At 41.1% G+C, this 26,543-nt stretch overlaps 1 protein-coding gene across 3 annotated transcripts in view; it reads right to left on the reverse strand.

The window, feature by feature from the left end:
- The window catches only part of LRP5 (LDL receptor related protein 5), a 266,866-nt gene that overhangs the window by 33,166 nt on the left and 207,157 nt on the right, over positions 1 to 26,543 (reverse strand). For all 3 annotated transcript variants that reach the window (XM_050952781.1, XM_050952780.1, XM_050952782.1), the window contains exons 9-15: positions 22,367 to 22,656; positions 20,363 to 20,589; positions 19,278 to 19,462; positions 14,943 to 15,266; positions 13,697 to 13,899; positions 7,365 to 7,576; positions 5,600 to 5,790 (exon numbers count right to left, since the gene is read on the reverse strand). In XM_050952781.1, coding sequence (XP_050808738.1) covers positions 5,600 to 5,790; positions 7,365 to 7,576; positions 13,697 to 13,899; positions 14,943 to 15,266; positions 19,278 to 19,462; positions 20,363 to 20,589; positions 22,367 to 22,656 — 1,632 coding nt within the window. The remainder of the gene's footprint in view (positions 1 to 5,599; positions 5,791 to 7,364; positions 7,577 to 13,696; positions 13,900 to 14,942; positions 15,267 to 19,277; positions 19,463 to 20,362; positions 20,590 to 22,366; positions 22,657 to 26,543) is intronic.

Raw genomic sequence — 26,543 nt, forward strand, 5'->3', positions numbered from 1 at the left:
GATTCAAATAATTTGCTGAATAAATTACTTAAGAGCTCAGCCATGCATGCAAATATAATATGTCTTTCAATTACAGCTGCTATTTAATTTGTTCAGAAGATTACAGTGCACAAAGACTCTTACTATACTGCTAAAAGGAGCACTGCCTGATACAGACAGATTATTTTAAATTAAAGGGAAATTATATGGAGGTCAGGAATTTCCAGCTCCTTCTGATTAATTCTAAAATTAATTCTCTCACACATTTAGGCAATACTAACCCTCTCCAGTGGGAAATAACTAGTACTAGTAAGGTTTACGGAAGAAATGCATTCAATCCTTGTCCAGTGTTGACTGCTTCCCTTTGTCCTGGGCCACTGAAAATGGGGTGGGAGGATGAGGACCTCCTGTAATGCTGTAGTACTAGGAGTACATATCACAGTGCTGAACAGAGAATTGAGAGCATACAGTAAAACAGATTCTGAAACCATGGTCCATGGACCAACAGCTGGTGGTCCACAAAGAGCTGAGGGCCTCAATGCAAATAGTAGCGTCTCCATTGATTTCACTGAGGACTGGCTCAGGCTCTGAAGGCTGAGCCGTACTTCTGAGGCTTTCCTCCCCAAAACATGCAGATTTGCATGATTTAGAAATGCAAAAGAGTAACAAAAAATGGATGGGAAGGTGGTGCGGACCTGCAGCCTTGGGGACTAAGCGCTGGGACCTTGATCCTGCAAAATGTGGAACACCCTTAACTCACATTGGAGTCAATGAGACTGGAGTTCTCACTGCCTCTCAGAAATGCTTGGCACCTTGCAGAACTGGGCCCTGGGTACTGAGTTTGCAGAGTGAGGTTCAGTTATGCTCAGACACCATGGTATTGGCCTACATTATAAAAACCCAGATAGACCAATTTCTTAACAGAAGCAGTAATAAATTGAAGGAACTTTTTTATTCCATTAAAAATTTTATATTTAAAAACATTAAACATTGGCCAAATTCATTTAAAACTAAAAATAAAGTTGATGTTTCCTGTCCTGAAATGGTGCAGGTTTCACATCATCAACTGCGTCTCCCCCTTTCACAAACCAGTAAGAGGCTGCCTCTCTCCCAGTGACTTACTGCAGAGGCGCCTAGCTGAAGTCCCAGTAGTGTTCTCCTTCTGGTTAAGTAATAAAAATGATAATGAAAATCATGTTACAAGTAAAAGAAGTATATAATTAAATTATCCTTAGTAATTAAACACTTTGATTTCCAGTATGAAATAAATGTGTAATCTTTTTAAGGTGGAAATTAGAATTCAAATAAAAAAAAACCTTATGAAAAGCTTGAAGGACAAATAATTCCTCTATTTACATTTTCATTGAATACAAAGTATTTGTTCTCACCTCAAATAAAATTTTTCAAACTCTTTCAGCTATTTAAAAATAAAATAAACAGGTTCTATCACCTGGCGGCAGATTGATGTTGTTTGCAAAGCCTTAGAGATTCCAAAAAGCATCAATAACTCAAAGTTGGTGGGGGAAGGCAGGGCATGGGGTTAAACCCTTGGTTATGAAAATGAAAGTCCTACAGACAAGACCACGTAACACCTTCCCTGAAAGTTAAACATTGGACAGCTTAGTTGCTGTTCTGCCACTTTCAACACGGTGCTGTAAAATATCTGGATTTGATGAGTTTAAAAAAATGGGTCATCTCCCTAATTCTGCAAGAGGGAAAGGATACCTAGCACTGCCTAATCAGAATAAAATATACAACACAACCTTTTGATCTGATTTTTCATGATCACCTCAGTTTACATTAAAATCCTTTCCTGTGCGTGTTTTTGTTTTAATGTGTTTTGCCCAATGCACAATTTATTTCTTATGGTCTCATTCAAGCCAAGGTCCTTTTGGCTGTCGATTCTCTTCAAGGCTTGCGATATGAGAATACAAAGATTTTTAAACACAAAAATGTGCTGTTAACTTTTCAAAAATCAACAGCTCAGTGGATCAAATTACAGTGAGCTCAGCTGGATCAAACATAGTCATATCTCTCTGGCTACGAGAGGCATATCCTCTGGTTAATCAACTTTACAGATTTTCTTTTATCCCTACAGTTTTCCCCTTTCATCTTCTCTATAGCATCTTATTTTCTGGCTGCTTCCCCTTAATATTCATCAAATAAATATATGTTGTAAGCACTGATTCAGGACTAAGCAGAGGAAGTTTAGTTTTTCTTGTAACATGATCCACCTAATTTAAGGTGCTACATCTGTAGTGTCTGGGTGAAGTTCTTTAGGGGAACACAGACCCGCTACAATGGAAGCCACAGTGTGCTACCCCCTGCCAAAACTATGACTATTGCATGCTGGTCATCATTCACCTAGTACCACCTGAGTCCTAAGTCACTTCTTATATACATACCACTTAGCAAACAAAAAAAGAAAGAGGAAAAAATTAATAGATCGTTTTCCTGTGGAACCAACAATGCATTATAATTAGGGCTTCTGTTTTTCAGGGTTTATTAATTTCATTTTTTGGGTTTTATTTTTTTTTAAAGCAATTTTTGAGTTCCATCTAGATGTCAAAAAATTGGGGGCTTTGAGGGCTCTCTCTCTGCATATGCACATAGTACTAGTTCAAACAGCATTACATTAAAGCACACGGGGGAGTCATGAGTGCACACCAGCAGGGCTTATATGGACCAATTAATTCTCAACACATTGGTGCACTTCAGAAACCCCCTCCCCATAGTCTAGATGGAGCAGTAATGCAGACAAGCTCTGAGATACAAGCCAGGGAGGAGTGATCACTTACATAAATAAACTGCACTGGGAAAGAGGGGAAGTCAACAAATTGATTAACCATTTACAATGTTTTTCAGTGTTTATTGGATAAATACCTTGTTTTGAAAAAAAATAAACACTGATAAAACACTCCCATTTTTTTTATCAGTTAAAATCTAAAATTGGAAGCCCAAATTATAATTTATGATTTGTATTGCAGTAGTACCTCCTGGCCCCAATGTGATAGGTGCTGAGCATACACAAAGACAGTCCCTGCCTTAAAGAGCTTACAATACAAAAAGAAAACCCATTTGTCAACTAGCTTCAACTCAACACTGCAAACATTCTAAGTCTGGGTATTTTTGGTGAATATTTTATATACATAAAAATAACAAGGCCCAATTCTTTTGCACAGAGGGGATTTTACAGATGTTAGCCTTAAAGCAGAAACCCAAGTCATGCCTAGGTTTCTTGAACGCTACAAATATAAGCAAGTGATAATTGACTGGGTCTCCTTTCCCTCTTTGATGGGTGTAGCTGGCAGTGCTTTTTAGCCTTCTCTTTAGAGGCAATACCAACATAGATTTTCCCCTGCCTCCTCCCAGGTGCATTCCCCTACAGCCCTATCTCCAACTGATTTTTCTCATGCTTCTTTGGTGCATCACTGACATTGCCTTCTCCCTCTTCCCTGCCTCACTCTATTACAGTAGGGCCGAAGACCAGCCAAAAATGGGACCCAATTGTGCTAGGCCCTGTACAAAGAGCAACAGTCAGTCCCTACTTTGATCTCAATTCTTGTGTGTTCTGCCACATGACCCTCTCTGTGCATTCTTATCCCAGAGCAGCACTACTCTTTCCATGGGTTAACTAAATGCTCTCCTGACTTCTGGTCTCTCTTCCAGTTCTGAAGTGTTCTGACACTTTCTGTGTCTCACCTTCCTGACCCTTCTCTTCCAATCCTGGTGTGATCTATTGCCCAGCCACTCCCACATTTTTATTACTGTCCTCCTACTGTGCCCTGTGCACTCTACTCTCTGAACCCTGACTTTGATTCCGCCTCTGATTGGTGATTTTGTCTCTAGCTCCTTAGTCCCAAACTTGTTGCTCTCCTGACTCCTTCATATGCTGCGTCCTCTAATCCACAGAGGATCAGAAGTGACTGACACTGAACTGGAAGGTAGCAAACATGAATATTTGTTGTACCGGTTCTGCTACTGACTCACCAAGTGACCTTGGCCAAGTAGCCTAACTTCTCTATTCCTCAATGTCCCCAGCTGTACAATGGGGGCCCATAATGCTTATACACCTTTGTAAAACACTGAGATTTACAGATAAAGCCATGCATAAAAGCCAAGTAGTAGTAGTATAATTAAAAGATGTGAAGTAGCATTGCTATAGCGGGAAATGTGATGACTTCACATGACTCCCACTGCTATGCTAAATCAGTATTCCAGACAAACTACATTGTCACTCAGTTCAGAAGAATTAAAGTTTTTGGTGTGTGGGAAGGGTTCATGTGTGCGTGAATTAAATGACTCTCTCGGTCTTGGCAATGCCCCTTTAAGTTACTGCTACTACAGTTACCTGCCATTGTCTGCACTGCCATTGACCAGCCTTGGGTGTTTAAAAGCCAGTTGTAACTACAGTAACTCTTCACTTGAAGTCATCCCAGTTAACACTGTTTCGTTGTTACCTTGCTGATCAGTTAGAGAACATGCTCGTTTAAAGTTGCGCAATGCTCCCTTATACCGTCGTTTGGCAGCCGCCTGCTTTGTCCACTGCTTGCAGGAAGAGAAGCTTGTTGGAGCTAGCTGGTGGGTGGTTGGAATCAGGGTGGACCGGCAGCCCCGCATCAGCTCCCTGCTCCCCTAAGTTCCCTGTGCAGCAGCTGCCAAGCAGGTTACCAATTGCTGGCAGTTCAGCTGTCCCTCTCCCCACTGCTATGTGCTGCTCCTGCCTTGGAGCTGCTCCCCAAGCCTCCTGCTTGCTGTGCAGGGGCTGCAGGGGGGTGCAGAAGAAGAGGGCTAATGTTAGGGTGTCCCCCTCCACCCTGCTCCTGCACCCTGCTTACCCCATCTCCATAGAGCAGGCGGGACACACGACAGGGCTCAGGATGGAGGGAACTTCCTGGCAGTGGCTGCTAATTAAGATCTCAGCTTGCTAATTAATTTAATAAGGCAGTGTACTTAAGAGTGCAGTCAGCATGCACACACATGGTGTGTGTCTCTGTCTGCCATGCCGTCACCCCTCCCTCCATTCATGCTGCCTTGTAGAGTGTGAGGCTACATTAACGAGTTAACCCTTGAGGGCTCAGCCAATTGCTAGTTCATCATTTAGCAGTAAGGCATTCCCTGGGAAATATTCCACCCTCTGACTCCTCCATCTGAACCAAGCTTCACAATCATCATTGCTGTGTACAGTATTAAATTGTTGAAAACTTAGAGAGAGAGAGAGAGAGTGTATATATATGTCTTTTGTTTGGCAAAAAAAAATTTCCCTGGAACCTAACCTCCCCTACTTACATTAATTCTTATGGGGAAATTGGATTTGCTTAACATAGTTTTGCTTAAAGTCGCATTTTTCAGGAACATAACTACAACATTAAGTGAGGAGTTATTGTACAAGTGATTGAAAAAACCAGAACACTCAGGTATGGTGCTAATGTCCTTGAAGAGTTTACAGGCTCTGTCCATGTATGCGCTGCAAAGGAGAGAGCCCGTTTCTGATAATTTCTGCAGCCACCTGCACAAAATAGGCATTGCTAGAGTTAGAAGATGCCTTTTGGGTCTGTGTCAGAGAAGGACTACACACACTATAAATACCCAATGCTCAGCGTGCTTAGCAACCGCGTACCTGACAAATCACAGCTTTCAATGCGTTTGAGATCTGCGTCTACCCAGAAGAGTTTCCCAAGCTTGTTGTCAATTACCAGTGCAACAGGTCGGATCAGCCCGGTACTAAAAAGCACTTCTCGTTCTGTGCCGTCCAGGGCTGCACGCTCTATCTTCGGGGCTCGCTCTTGCATGTTGGTGAAGTACATGTACCTGATAACAAATATAGACACCAGCCTCTTAAACCAAGACTTTTGGGGGCAGGGGTTTCATTATAGTTGTATCATAGTTTCTTTTAAACCTAATGAGTGCTATTGAGCACCTCTTCCCCAGGCTTAGGGCTTGGCTACACTGGCACTTTACAGCGCTGCAACTTTCGTGCTCAGGGGTGTGAAAAAAACACCCCCCTGAGCGCTGCAAGATACAGCGCTGTAAAGCCTCAGTGTAATCAGTGCCGCAGTGCTGGGAGTGTGGCTCCCAGCGCTGCAAGCTACACCCGTAAGGGATGTGGTTTACGTGCAGCGCTGGGAGAGCTCTCTCCCTGCGCTGGCGCTCTGACCACACTCACACTTTGCAGCGCTGCCGCAGCAGCGCTTTGAAATTTCAAGTGTAGCCATACCCCCAGTTCTCAGCAACGCTCAAGAAAAATCTTGCCTTCTCTCTAATATGGCCCCCCGCTTTCACTGCATGAAAAAAATCCCAATAAGATTAACAAGATTGATGCTCCCAAAGGAAGAGAAACACTGCTTAGAATGGCACTATTCTGAGTTCAGTTCAGTTCACAGGTCAGGAGTCACTACTGAATTCAGGTCTCCTGGTAGCCACCATATTCACTGTTCCTTAATCCTTAAGACTTTTTTTAAAAATTAAAGTTTGGATTTATTTTAAAAAGGGTTTAAAGCATGGCTAGAAAGGTGGAGGCTAATGAATCAGAGTATTTCAGGAATCATCCTGGAAAACCAAATTCCCATTTTAATTGCAAAAGCACAGACTAAAGATTTTCTTTTCTAACTGTAAAATATGTCCTTCCAAATTGATCCCAATGAAATTGAAGCCTTACCTATCTCTAATCCCCCCTCTCGCACTAGCCACTAAAATGGGTTATAGATATTAGGTACTGTATACAATCATACCCTAGTTGAACAGTAAGTCAACAACCCTGAAAATGTTCCACAGATTTTCTCAGAACCGCTGTATCCACATGGATATGGAATACTGTCACTCAACATCTGTCAGACATATGATTCTTAAGCCATTTTAATAGTAGTCAGGAAGTTGGGCATTTAACTTATTAAACAGAATGGTAAAAGGGCTCATTCTTCACCTCTGTCAAGACAAAAGCTAATGATACCCTGCAGTAGAGACGTGGTACCTTGAATATAACCAAAACTGCTATGCAGCAAAACAATTCCTTTTATTTCAGCTGCTTGTGGAAAATTTATCCAGCACATCCTCCTGTTTTAAATTTATATCAAAAATTTAAAAAATATAATTGTAAAACATTCTTCAGGGAGAACTGGTCTTAAAATATGCAGGTTCAAAACGTAAAGGAATACATCTGCTTTGATCTGATTGCACTAGCTGTTATTGTGATGTTTCCACACGACAGAGGACTGAATTGTTTCTGAACACACTATTTCCTGAAAAACTAAACATTATAGTCCAGATACTCAGCTGGTGTAAAATCAACAGACCTCTGCTGATTCAAAGCAACTGAGAATCTGGCCTTAAATGAATAAACACATATGCACTATTCACTCAACCTCAAAGCAAGGAAAAAGACTCACCCTCGCTCTGCATTGACTACTATGGCTCTTGGCTTGTCATGATCTCCTTTTAACACCATTCCAATTGGTTCTCCATTAAGTCTGTGAACACTGATTGAATTTGTGGCCTCACAGGTCCAGTACAAGGTATGGCTGTAAATATCAATACTCAGGTCATGCGGCTGCTTCTCTGGGTTTTGGCTTTGGTTTGGAGCACTCATGACAGTGAAAGGCTGTGGGATAACAAGAATAACAACAAAAGAACACCCATTAAGACAAGAACTGTGAAAACATGTAATTTTCATTATGGGGTAATTTGATAATCTACAAATATCTGAAACAATCAGGAAGGACATTATTTAGGGAGGAAAAACCAGAAGAAATAGAATGAAACTGAGTGAAAAAAATGTGCTACGGATTAGGGACAATATCTGGACAAAAAGTCATTAAGATTATGCAAAGTCTCCATCACTAGAATTAATTAAAATTAGCCTGAATAGAACAATGGTGAATGTTGCATAGGGAACAATTTTGTATTAGCAGGGGAATATAGATGTCTTAAAGACAAGATGATCCAGTTCAAAGATTATTTTATATATATATATATATATATATATATATATATATATATATATATATATATATATATATGAAAAAACAGGCTGTGCTTTATTCATAGCCCAAACTGAGTTAATGGAAAAAAGAAACAGCAGGATTTGGGGAGAAAAAAAAACACCCCAAAAAACCTCACTGCATTTTTACAATTCGGTTTTAATATTCTGAGACGTGTTTAAAGATAAGGTAAGGAATCATTTTTATGTAAACAAATTTTCATCTTGACAGCATGTAATGAATAGCTTTTGATTTTTTTTTTAATTTATATTTCTTTTCCTTAGCCAAGAAAAGCTTTACCCAGAAATGGAAAAATAATATCCAATATCTATACAAAATACTAATTAGCAAAATTCATAGAACATGAAATAGCAAAATTCAGCAAAACAAAATTAAAGAAAGTTGTAAACTACAAAGCCAAATTTCCGGAGAAGCTGCTGCTTAAAAGACCTTAACACCCTTTAAATCAGTGCAATACATGAGAAAAAACACAGCAAATTAATCTCCAATGCAATTTGCACCTGGGAAGTACCACCAAAGGGAAGCCACACTCCAACAATTAACACCTAGTATCATCCCAAGAGCATGTTCAGCACTTCTTCAAAAGTCCTCCGCTCCCAGCTGGTAATTCATTTTGACACCCCCCCCCCAAAAAAAAATCAAGGGCAACAATCAAAATAGCTTAGAATGTAAATTTTCTTTCTTGTTTGAAGGACATGAGTAATTTACAATAGGTTCTCTGAAAGCAAGAGAGATATAAGAACTGCCATACTGAATCAGACCAGAAGTCCATCTACCCCTTTCTGACAGTGGCCAATGCCAGGTGCCCCAGAAGGAATGAACAGAACAGGTAATCATCAAGTGATCCATTCCATGTCACCAATTCCCAGCTTCTGGCAAACAGAGGCTAGGGACACCATCCCTGCCTATCCTGGCTAATAGCCATTGATGGACCTATCCTCCATGAATTTATCTAGTTCTTTTTTGAACCCTGTTATAGTCTTGGCCTTCATAATATCCTATGGCAAGAAGTTCCACAGGTTGACTGAGCGTTGTGTGAAAATACTTCCTTTTGTTTGTTTTAAACCAGCTGCCTATTAATTTCATTTGGTGGTCTCTAGTTCTTGCGTTATGAGAAGGTATAAATAACACTTCCTTATTTACTTTTTCCACACCAGTCATGATTTTATAGACTTTATCATATCCCTCCTTAGTCGTCTCTTTTCCAAACTGAAAAGTCCCAGTCTTATTAATCTCTTCTCATACAGCAGCCATTCCATACCCCTAATCATTTTTGTTGGCTTTTCTGAACCTTTTCCAATTCCAATATATCTTTTTTGAGATGGGGCGACCACATCTGCACACAATATTCAAGATGTGGGCAAACCATGGATTTATATAGAGGCAATATGATATTTTTGGTCTTATTATCTATTCCTTTCTTAATGATTCCCAACATTCTGTTCACTTTTTGGACTGTCGCTGCACACTGAGTGGATGTTTTCAGAGAACTATCCATAATGACTCCAAGATCTCTTTCTTGAGTGGTAATAGCTAGTTTAGACCCCATCATTTTATATATATAGTTGGGATTATGTTTTCCAATGTGCATTACTTTGCATTTATCAACACTGAATTTCATCTGTCATTTTGTTGCCCTGTCACCCAGTTTTGAGATATCCTTTTGTAGCTCTTTGCAGTCTGCCTAGGACTTAACTATCTTGAGTAGTTTTGTATCTGCAAATTTTGCCATTTCACTGTTTACCCCCTTTTTCAGATAATTTATGAATACGTTAAATAGGACTGGTGCCAGCACAGACCCCTGGGGTACACCACTATTACCTCTCTCCATTCTGAAAACTGACCATTTACTCCTACCCCTTGTTTCCTATCTTTTAATCAGGTACCAATACATGGGAGAACGTTCCCTCTTATCCCATGACTGCTTACTTTGCTTAAGAGCCTTTGGTGAGGGACCTTGTCAAAGGCTTTCTGAAAATCTAAATACACTACATCCACTGGATCTCCCTTGTCCACATGCTTGTTGACCCCCTCAAAGAATTCTAGTAGATTGGTGAGGCATGACTTCCCTTTACAAAAACGACGTTGACTACTCCCCAACAAATTATGTTCATCTATGTGTCTGACAATTTTGTTCCTTACTATAGTTTCAACCAGTTTACCCAGTACTGAAGTCAGGTTTACCGGCCTGTAATTGCTGAGATACCCTCTGGGGCCCTTTTTAAAAATTGGCACCACATTAGCTTTCCTCCAGTCATTTGGTACAGAAGCTGATTTAAATGATAGATTACAGACTACAGTTAGTAATCCTGCTATTTCACATTTGAGTTCCTTCAGAACTCTTGGGTAAATATCATCTGGTCCTGGTGACTTATTCCTGTTTAGTTTATCAATTTATTCCTAAACCTCCTCTAATGACACCTCAATCTGGGACATTTCCTCAGATTTGTCACCTAAAAAGAATGGCTCAGGTTTTTGAATCTCCCTCACATCCTCAACTGTGAAGATCGATGCAAGAATTCATTTAGTTTCTCCACAATGGCCTTATTGTACTTGAGTGTTCCTTTAGCATCTCGATTGTCCAGTGGCCCCACTGGCTGTTTAACAGGCTTCCTGCTTCTGATGTACTTTAAACAATATTTTTTTTCTATTACTTTTTGAATCTTTGGCTAGCTGTATTTAAAATTCTTTTTTGGCCTTCCTAATTATATTTTTACACATCATTTGCCAGAGTTTATGCTCCTTTCTATTTTCCTCATTAGGATTTAACGTCTACTATTTAAAGGATGCCTTTTTGCCTCTCACTGCTTCTTTTACTTTGTTGTTTAGCCATGGTGGCTCTTTTTTGGTTCTCTTACTATGTTTTTTAATTTGGTGTATACGTTTAAGTTGAGCCTCTATTATGGTGTCTTTATAAAGTTTCCATGCAGTTTGCAGGGATTTTACTTTTGGTACTGTACCTGTTAATTTCTGTTTAACTAACCTCCTCATTTTTGTGTAGTTCCCCTTTCTGAAATTAAATGCTACAATGTTGGGCCACTGTGGTGTTTCCCCCACCACCGGGATGTTAAATTTAATTATATTATGGTCACTATTAACAAGCGGTCCAGCTATATTCACCTCTTGGACCTGATCCTCTGCTCTACTTAGAAGTAAATCAAGAATTGCCTCTCCTCTTGTGGGTTCCAGGACTAGCCGCTCCAAGAATCAGTCATTTAACTTTATCTCTGCATCCTGTCCTAAGGTGATGTACCCAGTCAATATGAGGATAGTGTCAGCTCCATTTAAATCATGTAATGGAGGTCACAGGAGGCAAAGAACAATGGAAGCTATATCTAGTCTACCTCAAAATGAATTTCATTGTGTATTATTTTAATTATATGTTTCAGGAATCTGTTAAACTCTCAAAACTTGACAGCTGTGCAACTGCGGACATTGTCTCTGAATAGCAACACACTTTATCATCATTGCGCAAGCAATTGGAGTAAGAATTAAAGCACTGAATGAGCAAAGCACTTAAGCAGATGCTCAAGCCCATCCTTATTCAGCAAAGCACTTGAGTATTTTTACAATTTGACTGCTATATATAAAAAGGGAAATAAAGATGTAGCAGGGCGCTGCAGGGCCCTCTTGGTTCCTGCCCCTGCTTTGCTGACAAAGTCACTGGAAGACCCTGGGGTTCAGTAACGACTGGTACCATTTATTTACAAGTTGTGCTGCCATCATGGCTTGAGTTCTAGAGTCTGCACCCAGGGGGGAAGAGCTATCTCTCTGCTTTCACTCCTTCCCTCAGCTTCCTTCCTCCCAGCCTTTTATACAGCCCCAGGCTAACTGTGCAGGCAGCTCTCTCCCTGCACCAGTTAGGTGCAGGTTTTCTCTAGCCAGCTCCAATTTACTTCCTTTAGTGGGAGCTGGCGTGACAGAGGGCTGAGTCAGCAGTACTTGCCCAGCACCCTGTCACAAAAGACAACCTGGGGAATTACAGACCAGTGAGCTTAACTTCAGAGCAAATAATTAAGCAATCAATTTGCAAACACCTAGAAGACAATAAGGTGATAAGTAGCAGTCACCATGGATTTGTCAAGAACAAATCATGTCAAACCAACCTACTGGCTTTCTTTGACAGGGTAACAAGCCTTGTGGATAGAGAGAAGCAATAGATGTGGTATATCTTGGCTTTAGTGAGGCTTCTGATCCTGTCTCGTATGACCTTCTCATAAACAAACTAGGGAAATACAATCTAGAAGGAGCTACTATAAGGTGGGTGCATAACTGGTTAGGTACCCATTTCCAGAGAGTATTTATTAATGGTTCACAGTCAAGCTGGAAGGGCATATTGAGTGGGGTCCTGCAGCGATCAGTTCTGGGTCCAATTCTGTTCAATATCATCATCAATGATTTAGATAATGGCATAGAGAGTACATTTATAATATATGTGGACAATACTAAGCTGGAAGGTGGGATTAAAATTCAAAACGATCTGGACAAACTGGAGAAATGGTCTGAAATAAATAGGATGAAATTCAATAAGGACAAATGCAAAGTACTCCACTTAGGAAGGAACAATCAGTTGCACACATACAAAATGGAAAATGACTGCCTAGGAAGGAGTACTGCAGAAACGGTTCTGGGGTTTATAGTGGATCACAAGCTAAATATGAGTCAACAGTGTAATGCTATTGAAAAAAAAATTAGCAGGAGCGTTGTAAGCAAGATATGAGAAATAATTATTCTGCTATACTCTGTGCTGATTAGGGTTCAACTGGAGTATTGTGTCCAGTTCTGGGTGCCACAGTTCAGGAAAGATGTGAAAAAAATTGGAGGAAATCCACAGAAAAGCAACAAAAATGATTAAAGGTCTAGAAAACAAGACCTAAGAGGGAAAATTGAAAAAACTGAGTTTGTTTAGTATGGAGAAGAGAAGACTGAGAGGAGACATGATAACAGTTTTCAAGTACATAAAAGGTTGTTACAAGAAGGAGGGAGAAAAAATGTTCTCCTTAACCTATGAGGATCCAGCAAGAAGCAAAGGGTTTAAATTGCTGCAAGGGAGGTTTAAGTTGGACATTAGGAAAGCACTGGAATAAATTGCTCAGGGAGGTTGTGGAATCTCCACACTGGAGATTTTTAAGAGCAGGTTAAACAAAGACCTGTCAAGGATGGTCTAAATAATACTTAGTCCTGCCATGAGTGCAGGGGACTGTAGCAGATGACCTCTTAAGGTCCCTTCCAGTCCTACATTTCTATGATTGTATGTGATGAACTTTAAGCTTAATTAGGGCCTAAATGTGTTTTTTATGGCTGAGACTGAGTTTTCAGTCCCAGGAACTTTTATAACGATATTATGCTCACCAAACTGTCATGTATAGCACTGATTTTGAAAGTGTAATTACTGTGAAATAAAAAGCGTAAACTAGTGGTACCAGCCTAGGGTTTCTCTGACTGTCTTTGTACAACTATCACAGTTTTGAGGTTTGTAGCTTGTAATATATAAGCCATGTGGCAACACGCTTTATTTGACAGAATTCTGTTATTGTTCTTTGTATACAAATTAAGATCCTGATTCTGCAAATCCATAGGTACTACTCCCAAATTTAAACAAGTGCATGCATTTTTGTAGCATCAGGGCTTAAGATGATGCTGTCTGGAAAACTTCAAGTATAAAATACATACGAAAAAAGATAACACACACACACACACACAGACACACACAAACTTGCCTGGGTACCATCATCTTTGGCTCTTTTAATAATGTTCTGACGTCCATCCACCCAATAAATCAGTTTATCTAAGGGATCATAATCAATGGCCTTGACATTTCTTAGACCATGCACAGGAAGGATGATATCTGGACTTTGCTGGTCATCTGGTATCATTCGACTGATTGCAGACTTCTGGCTAAACAGCAAGAAGCTGGTGGGAGCTGAAACAAATCCAACAAAATGCATAAGAAAAGAAAATGCAACATAACCCCCAAGTACACTGGTAGCAATCATTAGCCATGTAAAAAAATATTTAAAGGAAAAATTCTACAGGACTGAAAAGAAAAATCTAGAGGTGTGAAAAATGATCACAAGTTGATATTCTTGCTATTAAATCTTAAGTCCCATTTTTGCTCAAAATTTCATAGTTTTGGAGGATGAGCCCAACACTATCTCACTGAGATATTATTTCTCTTCACTATCAAGGAATACTCAAAATTACACAGCAGGCAACATGTGAATGGCATGATAATGCAGTCAGGCTAATAACGGTGAAGTTAGGAATCACACTACAGTCTTAAATGCAGGTACTCTTACATGTCATCCCTGGCTTGTTAAAGGTGACACGACATTCCCTTATTGCTTCTTTCTGATTCTGTACGTTTGGTGGTGGGGGAGTTGAGAGATCATTTGCTTTTCCCCAAGCACATTTTCTTCTCCTTCTTGTTTTTTCATTAGAAACATCAGACTTGGCTGGACGAGCTATATGGACCATTGGCTAACTAGCAGGATCATGACATCCCACGTACAGAGGAAGTGAAACCTGATTAATTGGGATGGGATTATTACCCAGAGGATTTAGAACCCTGTGTTTTTGTTTTTGCTAACACTTGTTTAACTAAAACACTTGGGAGAAAAGATGCTTTCATTTAGACTGTCACTCACACCCACCCATCCATTCAATTAAAGCCTGGGAAAGCTTCTAGTACACGTCTGAGTCACCCTAGAAACACATCCAGCAAAACAAGACAGACTTGACAGTGCTGCTATTTCTAAGGCTTTAAAAAAACAACCAACTTTTCAGCTCTTCATTACGCATCATAGAAAGGGTACAAACCTTTTTTTCCCTGTTTGCTGGTCATCTTTAAAACCAATACCCTTGAGATGAATGTATATGAATCCTTCCCTTTCTATAGTAAAAGGAACCAGAAGCAGCAATGAGCTGCAAGTGCTTAAGAATATCATAAGAAATAAAAGGACATACAACTGCAGTTCCTGCTGTTGGGATCCAAGGTATAATGAGAGGCACACCCACATCTATACCCATTTGGTATGGCAAGGCACAATTGTCCACAGTGCCCATTGCTTTGCATGCAGTCATTCAAGCCATCCTGACGTGAAGAGTGAAAGACCAATATGTCCATCACAAAATCCAGATGTCCTTGAATTAGCGTCCGGTTCTTCCCATTGGTCTTGTCTGCTCTTTCTATACTGTGAAGGTTCCAGTCTGTCCAGTAGATGTAATCACTGTACTGTGTTAGTCCAAATGGATGAGGTAGATCATCTGCTATTATTTCCCTTTCTTGACCTGAAAAAGTAACTTCATACTGTTAGCACTAATCGTAAGTAATAACTGAAACTCAGTTGCAAAAAAAGTGACAAAAGGGTTATTTAATCCTGTGTGACTAAAATGTAATTTTTTAACTCCTTTGATTTTTGAAAGATAATTTGCTAAGGGTCAGTATCATGGAATTTGGGGTTCATAATTACACAATATCTTCCTCTGAAGAGGTACCCACTAAGATCCCAATTCTGATACCTTTATTCCTACCAAGTAATATTTTACTTCAGAGGTAGTACCGCTGGAACTATTAAGTTTGTTAGTCACAAAAACAACAAGGAGTCTGGTAGTACCTTAAAGACTAACAGATTTATGTGGGCATAAGATTTTGTGGGTAAAAACCACTTCTTCAGATGCATTGGAACTACTGTCATTTTAAGAAATATTACTTTGTGTCAGAGGCTTAACACCCCAAACGGAATCCTGAGAAAGGTCTTTAAGAACACCCTAATCCCTGATAAATACTTGATCTGGATAAAAAATAAACTTAAAACACATACGAAACAAGTACTGTAAGCAACATGTCCAAAGTGCCACACAGATAATCTCTGGGATTCAGCAATAAAGCTGATCCAGAGGAATTCTGAGGTTGGATTTAAGTTGTAAAAACCCACAGCTGCAATTTAAGAAGATGCAGATATTCAAAATGATTTCCTGTATTAATCTGGAAGGAATCCTAACACTCCCACACATGACACTGCTTAATTATTAAAGTTCATAATCTAAGGTTTTATCACCTTCTGGAGCCTCAGGAACTGGCCAAGGTAGACTAGATCAACCATTATGGAAAACCCCATTGTACTGTAATCAATGGAGCAATGGCAGTTTATACCAGCTGAGGATGTACTACTAAATGTCTTCATGGTTTAAAATAATCTTTTTGATTAGTGAGTGTGTCTTTTGAATGCCCTGCTTTTTTTTCATGAGTTGGCCTAGTCTAGGGGAGGGAAGAAAAGCTTAGACATGGGAATAAAAAGCCATCTTACTACATTTTTTTTTTAAATTTACTTACCCTAGGCAGAGAGTTACCAATGAACACACTTTATTTGATCTAGTTGAGTTGAAATTTATGTTGTTTTTTGCTAGTTCCCAGGTTACGTAAACAAAACCCGAAGAAGGGGGTGTTTTTACATGCTGTGTAGTGTCTGAGAGCAGGCTGGGAACACCCCTTGTTTACAAATTTAAGATTGCTTTGGCCACTGCTGCTGTGCACTGGGCAGACATACTTCATCCCACACCACCCACCCAGATTCTTTTCTGGATAGGATCCTCAGTGTGCATCACTGCATACTGCATGCAATGTTTTGTCACTTTACTTTCACGCAGTTACACTTCCCCTACCCAATGAGTTTGTTAAAATTCCACCCAGAGTTCTTGCAAACCTCCTTACATGTCATTAACTATGTGTCACTGTCAACTTCAACAGTTCACTGTCTGCTTCCTCCTCCAAAGTGATTAATGTAGTAACTGATTGTAGTCCCAGTGTTAGCACCAGTTTAATTTACCAGAGCTGAAATAATCTCTTTCCAGTCTAAGAAGCAGCCATGGGTACTGAATTTCCCCTCAGTACCACAAAAAGTTTTTAATCCATTCCAGAAATCTGCCTCTTGCCCTCTGGTGATTTAGTTCCCTTATCAATCTGACGAGGGATCCTATCGAAAGCTTTTGATAAAAATTTACTTCGGTGGAAGAAATAACCATAATAAAATTTTCAAGCAGTGACATACATTTGGTAGGGCATTTCTCATATACTTTTCACAGGAATGAATGTAAGACTTGCAATCACTGAAAGCCCTTGGAAAAGCTGTGGATTATGAAAGTCTTTCAGAATCATACAGCTATTTTATGATGCTCCAGAGGTTGTCTTCCCCCTCCCCGGTAGCTCATTTACTTACATCCTGTGTAACAGCAGCTCAAGCACTCACTGCCAGCCGACAATGGCAATGCTATATCACAGCCAGGGTACAGACCATCACATACGTAAACCAGAGTTAATACTGATCCTAATGATATATAAGTGGTTTCTAGTTTTTCTTGTGTTTTCACCTGTGTCCATACAGGATTATTGAAGTAAATGCAGTTATGTTAAATTCAACATGTTTAGCTCAGGTAGGGGTGCTGGAACAATTTTTATAGTGGGGGTGCTGTGAGCCATTGAACCATACTGTAAGCCCTGTATAGGAGGGAAAGCACTTCAAGCAGAGGGTGCAGCAGCATCCCCTGTAGCTCTAGCTTCAGCACCTGTGAGCTCAGGAGTGGATATTTGGGGTTCTCCTGCTCAGTACATTGTGGAAAAAAAAGGAGGCAGTAGAAAGCCACAAAGTACTGCTGCTAGTTACATGGTTTCCTAAAACACATTTCTTCAAGATGTGCCAGGGGCTCTTGTGTCCTTGTTGTCCAAGACCATGACATGTCATACAATTTTTATTACTTAAATAAGCAGTGTTTGCGTGTGATCTAAGCACAGAAAAAACATCTAAAACTTTCTTGAAGAAAAATAGATTTCTCATGTCCCCAAAACGCCAAGCTGCCAAAATAAAGCTTTATAAGTTTCATTCCAAATTGTAGCTTTTCATGGAAAATTAAACAAGGCCTGAAAATAAGAGCTTAATATGGAATTACCTGGTTCATCAACAATAATGTCACAGCAGTGACTCTGAAGTAGTTAATATAAATGCCATGATAGGTTTACCTTTTGCCACATACTTTTAATACAGAAATTCTAGTGGTATTAATTCATATCTAACCAAGACAGCATGGTCTATGGAAACAAACATGGGACAGGGAACTCAGGAACTCCTAGATTTTAACTCAGACTGCCATCAGTTTGTTGTGTAGCATCGGGCAGTTCATTTAACCTCTCCAGGTCTCAGTGTCCTTGTCCAAAAAATTGAGATAATTCTGTCTACCTCATCTGGCTTTCTGAGGAATAGTTAACCTTTATAAGGCACTTTAGATGTAAAGATCTACACAAAGTGCTAAATACAATATGATCCGTTCCCTCCTTTATTCAATTAGCCAGCTTGTCAATGTTAATGTAAAGATTTAATAAGCCTTAACTGCAGAAAAGCTTTTGAAGTTCTAATAAATTCTCATAGGAAAACACATGTAAATTTTGGGAAATTAATTCTATAAAATGTTTAGCTAACTGTACAGTGTCATTACAACAACCAAGAATGCAGGTCATAAAGATGTATTTTGGTTTGAATTCTGAATTAGCAGAACCAGTCTGTGGCTGGAATCTGGCTTGGATGGGGACAAGGTTGTGGAATTAGGCGACAGAATTAGGTGTGCGGACTCACAGATTGGTCCAGCTTAATTGGCCCCTAAAGGCAAAAAGATTCAGTTGTCCTAACCTGGAGAAATAAAGAGACTGAGACTGTCTCTTTGCTCTGGTAAAAGACATGGGTAATTTAATATCAGCAACAGAAGAAAGAGATTAAAATAATCTCTCTGGTATAGGATTTTAGTCAGAAAAATAGAATGTTTGTTGTTTTACTTTCCCTGCATTTATAATTTTTAAAGTGCAGTTTCTCTGTTACCCTATGGGAAATGCTTTAGAAAGGCTGGTTCATTTTTTTACCAATTTATTACTACTTTAAAGGTTTACCTCACAATTTTGTTAAACTTGCAAATAAAGTTTATGCATGTTTAATGTAATTATCATGTGTATTTTTACTTTACTACTCTCCAAAATATTAATTAGCACACACTAGAATGGTGGTAGGAAATTTAAGTCTAATTCAACCACTTCCAACATGCATTAAATAGCTTGGATAAAAAAAAAAAAAATCCATGACTTAACCCTTAGCTGTCAGCCTGTCATGCAAGAAGAATAAAGGTTAGTTTGGAGGCAACCAACTCCAATTTTTAATTAAACCCTCTAAAAGAAAAATCTACCAAATTCCCTTACAGGGTGCTCACAGTTCTGTACAAGACACCATGATGTGTGTTTCTTTGAATATAACAATAGATTACCTAGCATGTTTGATGACTCAATCATACTTGTGTCTAGGTCAGTCCAATATAATCTTTGGTCTGCATAGTCAATAGTTAAATCATTGGCACGTCCCACTTTATCAACCAAAGTGATGCTGTTTGTCCCATCCATATATGCTCGAACGATCCTTGGTTTACCTCCCCACTCTGTCCAGTACATATAACTGCAATCAAAAAAGAGAAGAAAAACAGGCACCAGTTTATGATATGGATTCAAATTCAGCTTCCGTACCCAGGGCCCCAGAGACTTTAGCTGCTATGGTAACTGGTATGCTATCAATCAATAAAATTATATACATAAATATTTAATTTCATTGAGTTCATGTTAAGCATGTGTGCTGTGATGGGTAGGCCAGAGTCCTTAGCACAGGACTGTGCAGGATCAAGCCCAGTACTCCTTAAGTCTGCTACTATCTCTACCACTGCATGCCTCCTTGTGACTAATTGCTTCATTCTTTCAGATGAGAGATAAAACCAGGGCCCTGACACCTGTGGTGCTGAACGGCATTGTGGAATTTTTATAATCAATAAGGGTATTAAGCTTGGTGTCCTAATCAGATTCAGGTGTTGCAACCTAACTAAATTCCTCTGCAGTTACAACTGAATAGAAGTAAATGCCACTTTACTTCCTGCCGTTGGTATGAATGCGTTTGACATTTGAATTCCACCCCAGAAGTACTCAGATTTCAGCGGTCAATGAAGTGAATTCAACATGTTTTAAAACAGGGACACGTCACACAATACATCCCTCGATTTTTCTAATTTACATTTGACTCACACTTATTGCAAGTTGGAATATCCCATGTAACTGTATGCAGCCAATTAGTGTGTGTTAAATTATTTGAAACAATAAAGACAGCAAAAGTTAATTGATGGGGATTTAAAATTTTCCTTTATAGGCCCTATCCATTTCCCAGAGGTACTATGGTGATTACCCCATTAATGGCTATAAAGTGCTTTGAGATCCCCTGATGAAATGGTGCTAGAGAAATACAAAGTATGCTGTAAAAGTCTATGCTATTAATTATTGTTACGCTCATCGAACAATAAATAATGTTCCTTACCCTTTAGTAGGATCAAGAGCCAAAGACCTTGGGTTATCCAAATCCTTCCACACAAGAACCTGTCTGTACTGTCCATCCAGGCGCGCTACTTCAATTCGATTGGTTCCAGTATCTGCCCAGTAAAGGTTCTTTCCCATCCAGTCTACTGCCATTCCCTCAGGGTAGTCTAACCCAAACTCAATCACATGTTCAACAGAGCTCCCATTCATGAATGCCCGGCTTATGGTCTGGAAAGCAATTGTGTGGAAATATTAATGAACCTTATGGACACACATCAAATTAGGGGATCAAAATTCTGAGGGTTATTGTTCAACAAAAATTCAAATGTAAACCCCCAAGCATTAAATGCTGAAAGTATTTGCAATTCATATTTATATAATCTATACTGATAACAGAAACATATTAAATCACAAGATAAAGAAGGCCTGAATTTTCAGAAATGACTAGTGATTTTGGATACCCTCTTCGAGAGACATGAAGGGATGTGATTTACAGAAAGTGCTAAGCATGCACCCTCTCAATATCAGGTCCCTTCAAAGGGTCTCAAGGTAGGCACCCAGGTATTGAGCCTCCCACCCCACATACCTGTTCACTTTTAAAATTTTGGCCCATATTCTTTTCTTTGTTTATTCTTTGCAGTGTTTTCAACCTATATAGGAATGTATCTTCATTTGGAGAAGGGAATTAGCTGATTGGTTTTCTTGTATTAGTCAAAGTTTGTCTCAGCATTAACGAGGAGTGAGAGTTTGCTGGTTCTACCTAAAATTCAGTTATATACACTTAACAGAGCTGGCCATGCAGCAAGGAATATGTACATTGTACACAAAAAACCAGTGATAACAATGTGCATGTAAAACGGCCACCCCACGGTATCTAGTGATATCATCTGGAGCCAGAATACAATTTCTGCTCTCCATTTAGGGACCAAGTCCATTCCGAGTAGCCACTTTACACAGCTTACGTCTACTTCACTACCCAATTTCATGACAACTTGAAAAAACTAATTAATTAAGTAACATACTGGGAGATAGGAGGACTCCTTTTAATTTCAAGGTGAGCGAGTTGGTGTGCGCACAAGTGAGAGTGCGAAGGAAAGATGTTGCCTTCTAGTGATTGACCTATAAAAAGGATAGCAGTAGAATGTTCTACCAACAGCTAAGGGAGCACTAGTTCCATTTCCCAAAGTGCACTGAGATTTATTTAGTAATTGTGTGTGTGGTCTGGAGCACATGAATTTATTACATTGGCACAGTTCCAAGTGGAAAGGTGTCCACACACCAAAACCACTACCAGCATTGAACAGACACCTGAGTTAGTCTCAGTAGGTTCTGAAAGCTGTGGAAACTGAACTATCCCCATGATCCCTAAAAGTGATCCCTGCCCTGTTACAGCTGAAGCACTCTGGCAGAAGAGCTTCCACAGTTTGTGGTGTACCTATTAAGAAGCTAAACAGAAGAGTTCATTTTCCAATGATATCAATGACATTTTCCACCACTGATAAATTCATGTAAAAGAAAACTAAACAACAGTGATGGATGATACAACACTCTCCTTCGCCTCCATCTAGATATAAACCAGAAAAGTCACATATCAAATTTCAAACTGCTGCCGAAACACACTGATATTTTTCAGCGTGAAAACTTTGTAAGCTCCCTCACTGAAACGTAGCAAGTGGGAGACACAGCTAAGGATAAGAGAACCAAGGTTTACTTGCCAAATTTTAATACTTTTACTAGAATAGATTCCAAATCAAAATGGAGGGCTGCGGGGAGAGAAGGTTAGCAAGTTTAGTAGAGTGCCAACCTAGGCATTTAAATTACCATGGTATGTGGTATGCAGAAAGCATGTCTGGAAACAGATTAATTTATGGATTCAATGCATGTGGCAGCCAAGATTTAGACATCTGATATAGTATGTGTTATATTATATAACAAACAGATCTTTGTTAGATTAAAGGGACTATACTGTGGCTTCATATTCAGGGAATTCAAATGTTAATAATACCTTTAAGCTAATATCAGTCCAATAGATTCTATTATCAGACACATCAAAATCCAGAGCAGATGCCTCTTTGACACCAGTAAGAGGAATAGCTACATCATTATTGTTGGTTTCAAGGGAAATCCTATGAATTGCTGCTCTGCTGGTGAAAACAAGGAAGGCTTCAGGAATGATGCAGGTCTTCATGTCGCTCAGCAACTCCAGCCCTATGGGACAAGCACATCTGGTCTCCAGAGGTGTGAAGAAACACAGATGGCTGCAGCCTCCATTATTCTCAGCACAAGGATTGGTTCCTGAAAAGGAGACATTGGTCAATTAAAGATAAAACTGTCTGGGATGGAACCACAGGCAATGTATTTACAGACTTATGAGATAATGTATTACTGTAAATGTCAACAGGGAGTCCAAAAATCAACTCAGATCTTTTCCTCTCAACCCAAGGATTTAAAGGCTAGTATTAGTCTTCTTATAACATCGATAACTTCTCCAAATATTTTCTTCTGTTCTTCTCCACAGACTTCATTCCTGTACTAAAAACAGACAGTTGTGTTTGTTTTGTCTGTTTATTTTTGGCCAGGCAACTGATCTTCACCTCAGTTGAATTTTTAAGTGTGCTTGAGTTCAATGACATGCACTGGTGAGAACAGAGCTCAACAACTGCAGCCCCTTTTCCCAGCTGTTAAATCCAATCAACTGCTGAGATTCATTATTAAGCATAATTCCAATAAGATCATCACCCCCCCCCCGCCCCCCGCATTTTGGTCAAGTAAACCAGAGTGCCTATGAACAAATGCTAAGGGGTCGGCAGGAGGCGGGGTGGGGATGGAGATGGGAGCGGAGAACAAAATGAATGCCCCTTTTCAGCTGTTGCAAACAGAGATATAGCCATTTTTAAAATATTGCTGCTATGGTTAAGTCTCAAAAGTCAGTCCACTCCAAGTTTAGTTTTCTTTTATAGGGGACAAAGATTCCAGACCTGACCGTCAGCTGGTATACGTCAGCCTAGCTCCACTGAATTCAGTGGAGCTACGTTGATTCATACCGGCGGATGATCTGGCTCTCCATCATGTACAAATATTTTCATTGTTATAGTTATTTTGTGTGGCTTCATTGCAGAACTTTGCACCCTTCCAGGCCTATTTAAAGAGAGTGACCTTGATAAACAAGCTAGTATGATGGTTTTTTTAAGATGTATGTAACCAAAGTAAATATTCAGGGGCAAACTAGAGTGATACTGTAAAATGACCACAAAAATATTTCTATAAATCTATTATCTTTACGCATACACTCATGGTGTAGCGAGGGGGCCCCACTCCCCGGCGCTCCTGAGGAGAACAGGCCAGAAAGGGCGTGGCCGTGGGCAGAGCCCCCGCAGCCTGTCCCCGCCTCCCGGAAGTAAAGGGGCGGGACAGGAAGTCCAAGGCCACCGCCGCCTGTCCCCGCCCCCCGGAAGTCAAGGGGCGGGACAGGAAGTACAAAAGCCCGGCCCCAAGGCTCAGTTAGAGAGAGGTGGCCAGAGAGAGCAGACGCTAGGGCCTGAGCTCCCGCTGGGCCCGGCCTACCCCGTGCTCGATACCTGGAGGGGTACTGGCCTGACCTGCCCTGGGGCCAGCACTCAGAGGAGCCGACTGAGCGGTCCGGCGCTTGGCCTGTGGAGGAGCTGCCTGGACCTCCCGACGCCCGGTACCCCGAGGAGTGGATCAGACCTCCCGACGCCCAGTACCCCGAGGAGTGGATCAGACCTCCCGACGCCCAGTACCCCGAGGAGTGGATCAGACCTCCCGACGCCCAGTACCCCGAGGAGTGGACTGGACCTCCCGACGACGGACACCCTGAGGAACCCATGGTCTGGGACGCCCCGGACGACGCTGGCAGAGGGCAGGTACCCAGCGAGGGGGAGGTTGGAAGTGGCCCGGGGGCAGCCGACCCCAGTCAGGCTGCAGGCTCGACTGAGCCAATGACAGTGTGTTTCGGTCAGGATTCCCCACTGACCGTCAGCAGTGTTAATAGCTGCTAGGGCCCCGGGCTGGAACGCAGTGGAGTGGGAGGGCCTGCGTTCCCCCTGCCACCCTTCCAAGGGTGGCAGACTCCCCGTGCCCTGACCTGAGGAGGCCGTCTCAGTTACCTTGTTGCTCAGCCCCTGCTGAAAGGCCTGAGCATAGACTGTGTGCTACCCCGCCCTGCCTAAGGGCCTGGGCTCATATATATACTGTTACCTTGTTGCTCAGCCCCTGCTGAAAGGCCTGAGCATAGACTGTGTGTGTTGCCCCGCCCTGCCCAAGGGCCTGGGCTCATATATATACTGTTACCTTGTTGCTCAGCCCCTGCTGAAAGGCCTGAACATAGACTGTGTGTGTTGCCCCGCCCCGCCCAAGGGCCGGGGCGTACTTATATACTATTCTCTCGTGCTCAACTCCGCAGCAAGGGACGGGCCTGAGGCAGAAGGAGTGAGGCGAGCTGGTATGGCTCCCCTCCCCCCTCAAGGAGAGTCGAGTCCCGGCCACGCTCTACTACACATGGGCTTGGGTAGTTTAGCACAAAATTTAATTTGCAGTATCTGTCTGATACTGGAGTGTTATGGTATTTGCTGCATTAGGGAATTACCCATTTCACAGCATATCATGTTACAAACTGAGGGCTAAATTACGGTACCCCCATGATTCACAAAAAGTATGGAGATCAGTACAAGAGAGGGCATGATATTGCTATATGCTGAGCATCTCCTGAGAGGTGCTCAGTACCCTTGACCACTACAGTAGTATCTTAAGACCTCCTCACTCAGGTCAGAGCTCCATTGTGCCAGACAGTGTATACATGTGTGGAGTGAATGAGTCGCTGCCACTAAGAGCTAATGAAGTCAGTAAGAGTTCAGGCTGCTTGGCAACTCACAGGACATGCTCAGCACCTTGCAGGTTTCAAAGCCACTGCCCTAGGGCCTGAAACCAGTTCCAGTGCTCCTATTCCTACACTGAAGCTCTTCTAGGATGAACTAAGAGTGGGATCAGGTGAGAGATCCCAGTTGCTGTTAAATGTGGCATCATTCAATTTCTTTTTTAGTGCCAGGCCCGGGTCTAGATTTAAGTGCCTCTCTTTGAGTTCAGGTGGCCTTGTTCTGACTGCAAGCCACAGAACAAATTCCTTAGTTGTTCTCCAACTGAACCCAGTACAGAATATTGTCCTATCTTGGGGGACTCACAGTCTGAAAATCATCAGACGTTTGTGCTGGAAAAACAAGGTGATAATAGGAAAAACAAATATGTCCCCCAAAGGAAACAGGGTTTTAAATTCAGTGTGCTCCCAAAAGATCTCACAGTGAGCTTCAACCCACAACTTTTTCTGTGCCTCCCCAAGCAAGAGAATTCCACAGGACCACTGGAGTCCTGGCTGGGCCTTTCCTCTGCCCTTTCTCAGCAATTTGCGGGTGGTTCTTCCTCTCTTCTGGGGCTCTGAGGTCACGAGGGCTAGTGTGCACGTCCTGCTTTCCCAGTTCTCAGGCCGTACGAGATAAACTGCCTGCTTGCAAGACTCTCAGCTCTTATTCTTCCTCATTGGTCTGCTGCACAGAGCAGCTTCTTGCCTTTCTAGTAGTATGTACAGATTACTGTGGATAAAGGCAGCAACAGTGTGACAGACATATGTACACAGTCTGTCACAGCCGTGCGTCGGAAGCAAGAGGAGACACAGTGGAAGAGATATTACTGTGACCAGAGGGGACAGTAAGGGACATGCACAGGGGATGCCTAACTGTATAGGGGTGCAGGTGTAACAATTGGGGCAGACAGAAGCTTAGTGAGGGAAAACTGGTAGGGCCTTAGTGGTAGTACTTGATTTGGATCTCCTTACCACCTCCCCGTCCCCACTAGCAAGAGTATATGAACGAGTAGACAATTCCTCCTCAGTTAGATATGGAAATTAAATCCCTGTTACATATCACAACACGTGACAGAAGTGCTGCAAAGGATTTATGTTTACTGTCACTAAGAAGTCAGGAAGACACAGCAGCAGGAACTACAGCATTTTGTGGAATTCTGAATACAAGCCAGGGAAATCACGCACATCTTGTCATATCACTCTTAGCTTGTGGCAGGATATGCCTTAGGTTGACCATTACAGAGGAAAAAGCATGGAGAAGGTGTTTGACAGATGTCCATCATTTCACTGAAAAGCTGTAATAGGCTAC

This window comes from Gopherus flavomarginatus, chromosome 5 (genome assembly GCF_025201925.1).
Source record: "Gopherus flavomarginatus isolate rGopFla2 chromosome 5, rGopFla2.mat.asm, whole genome shotgun sequence".
Lineage (NCBI taxonomy): Eukaryota > Metazoa > Chordata > Testudines > Testudinidae > Gopherus > Gopherus flavomarginatus.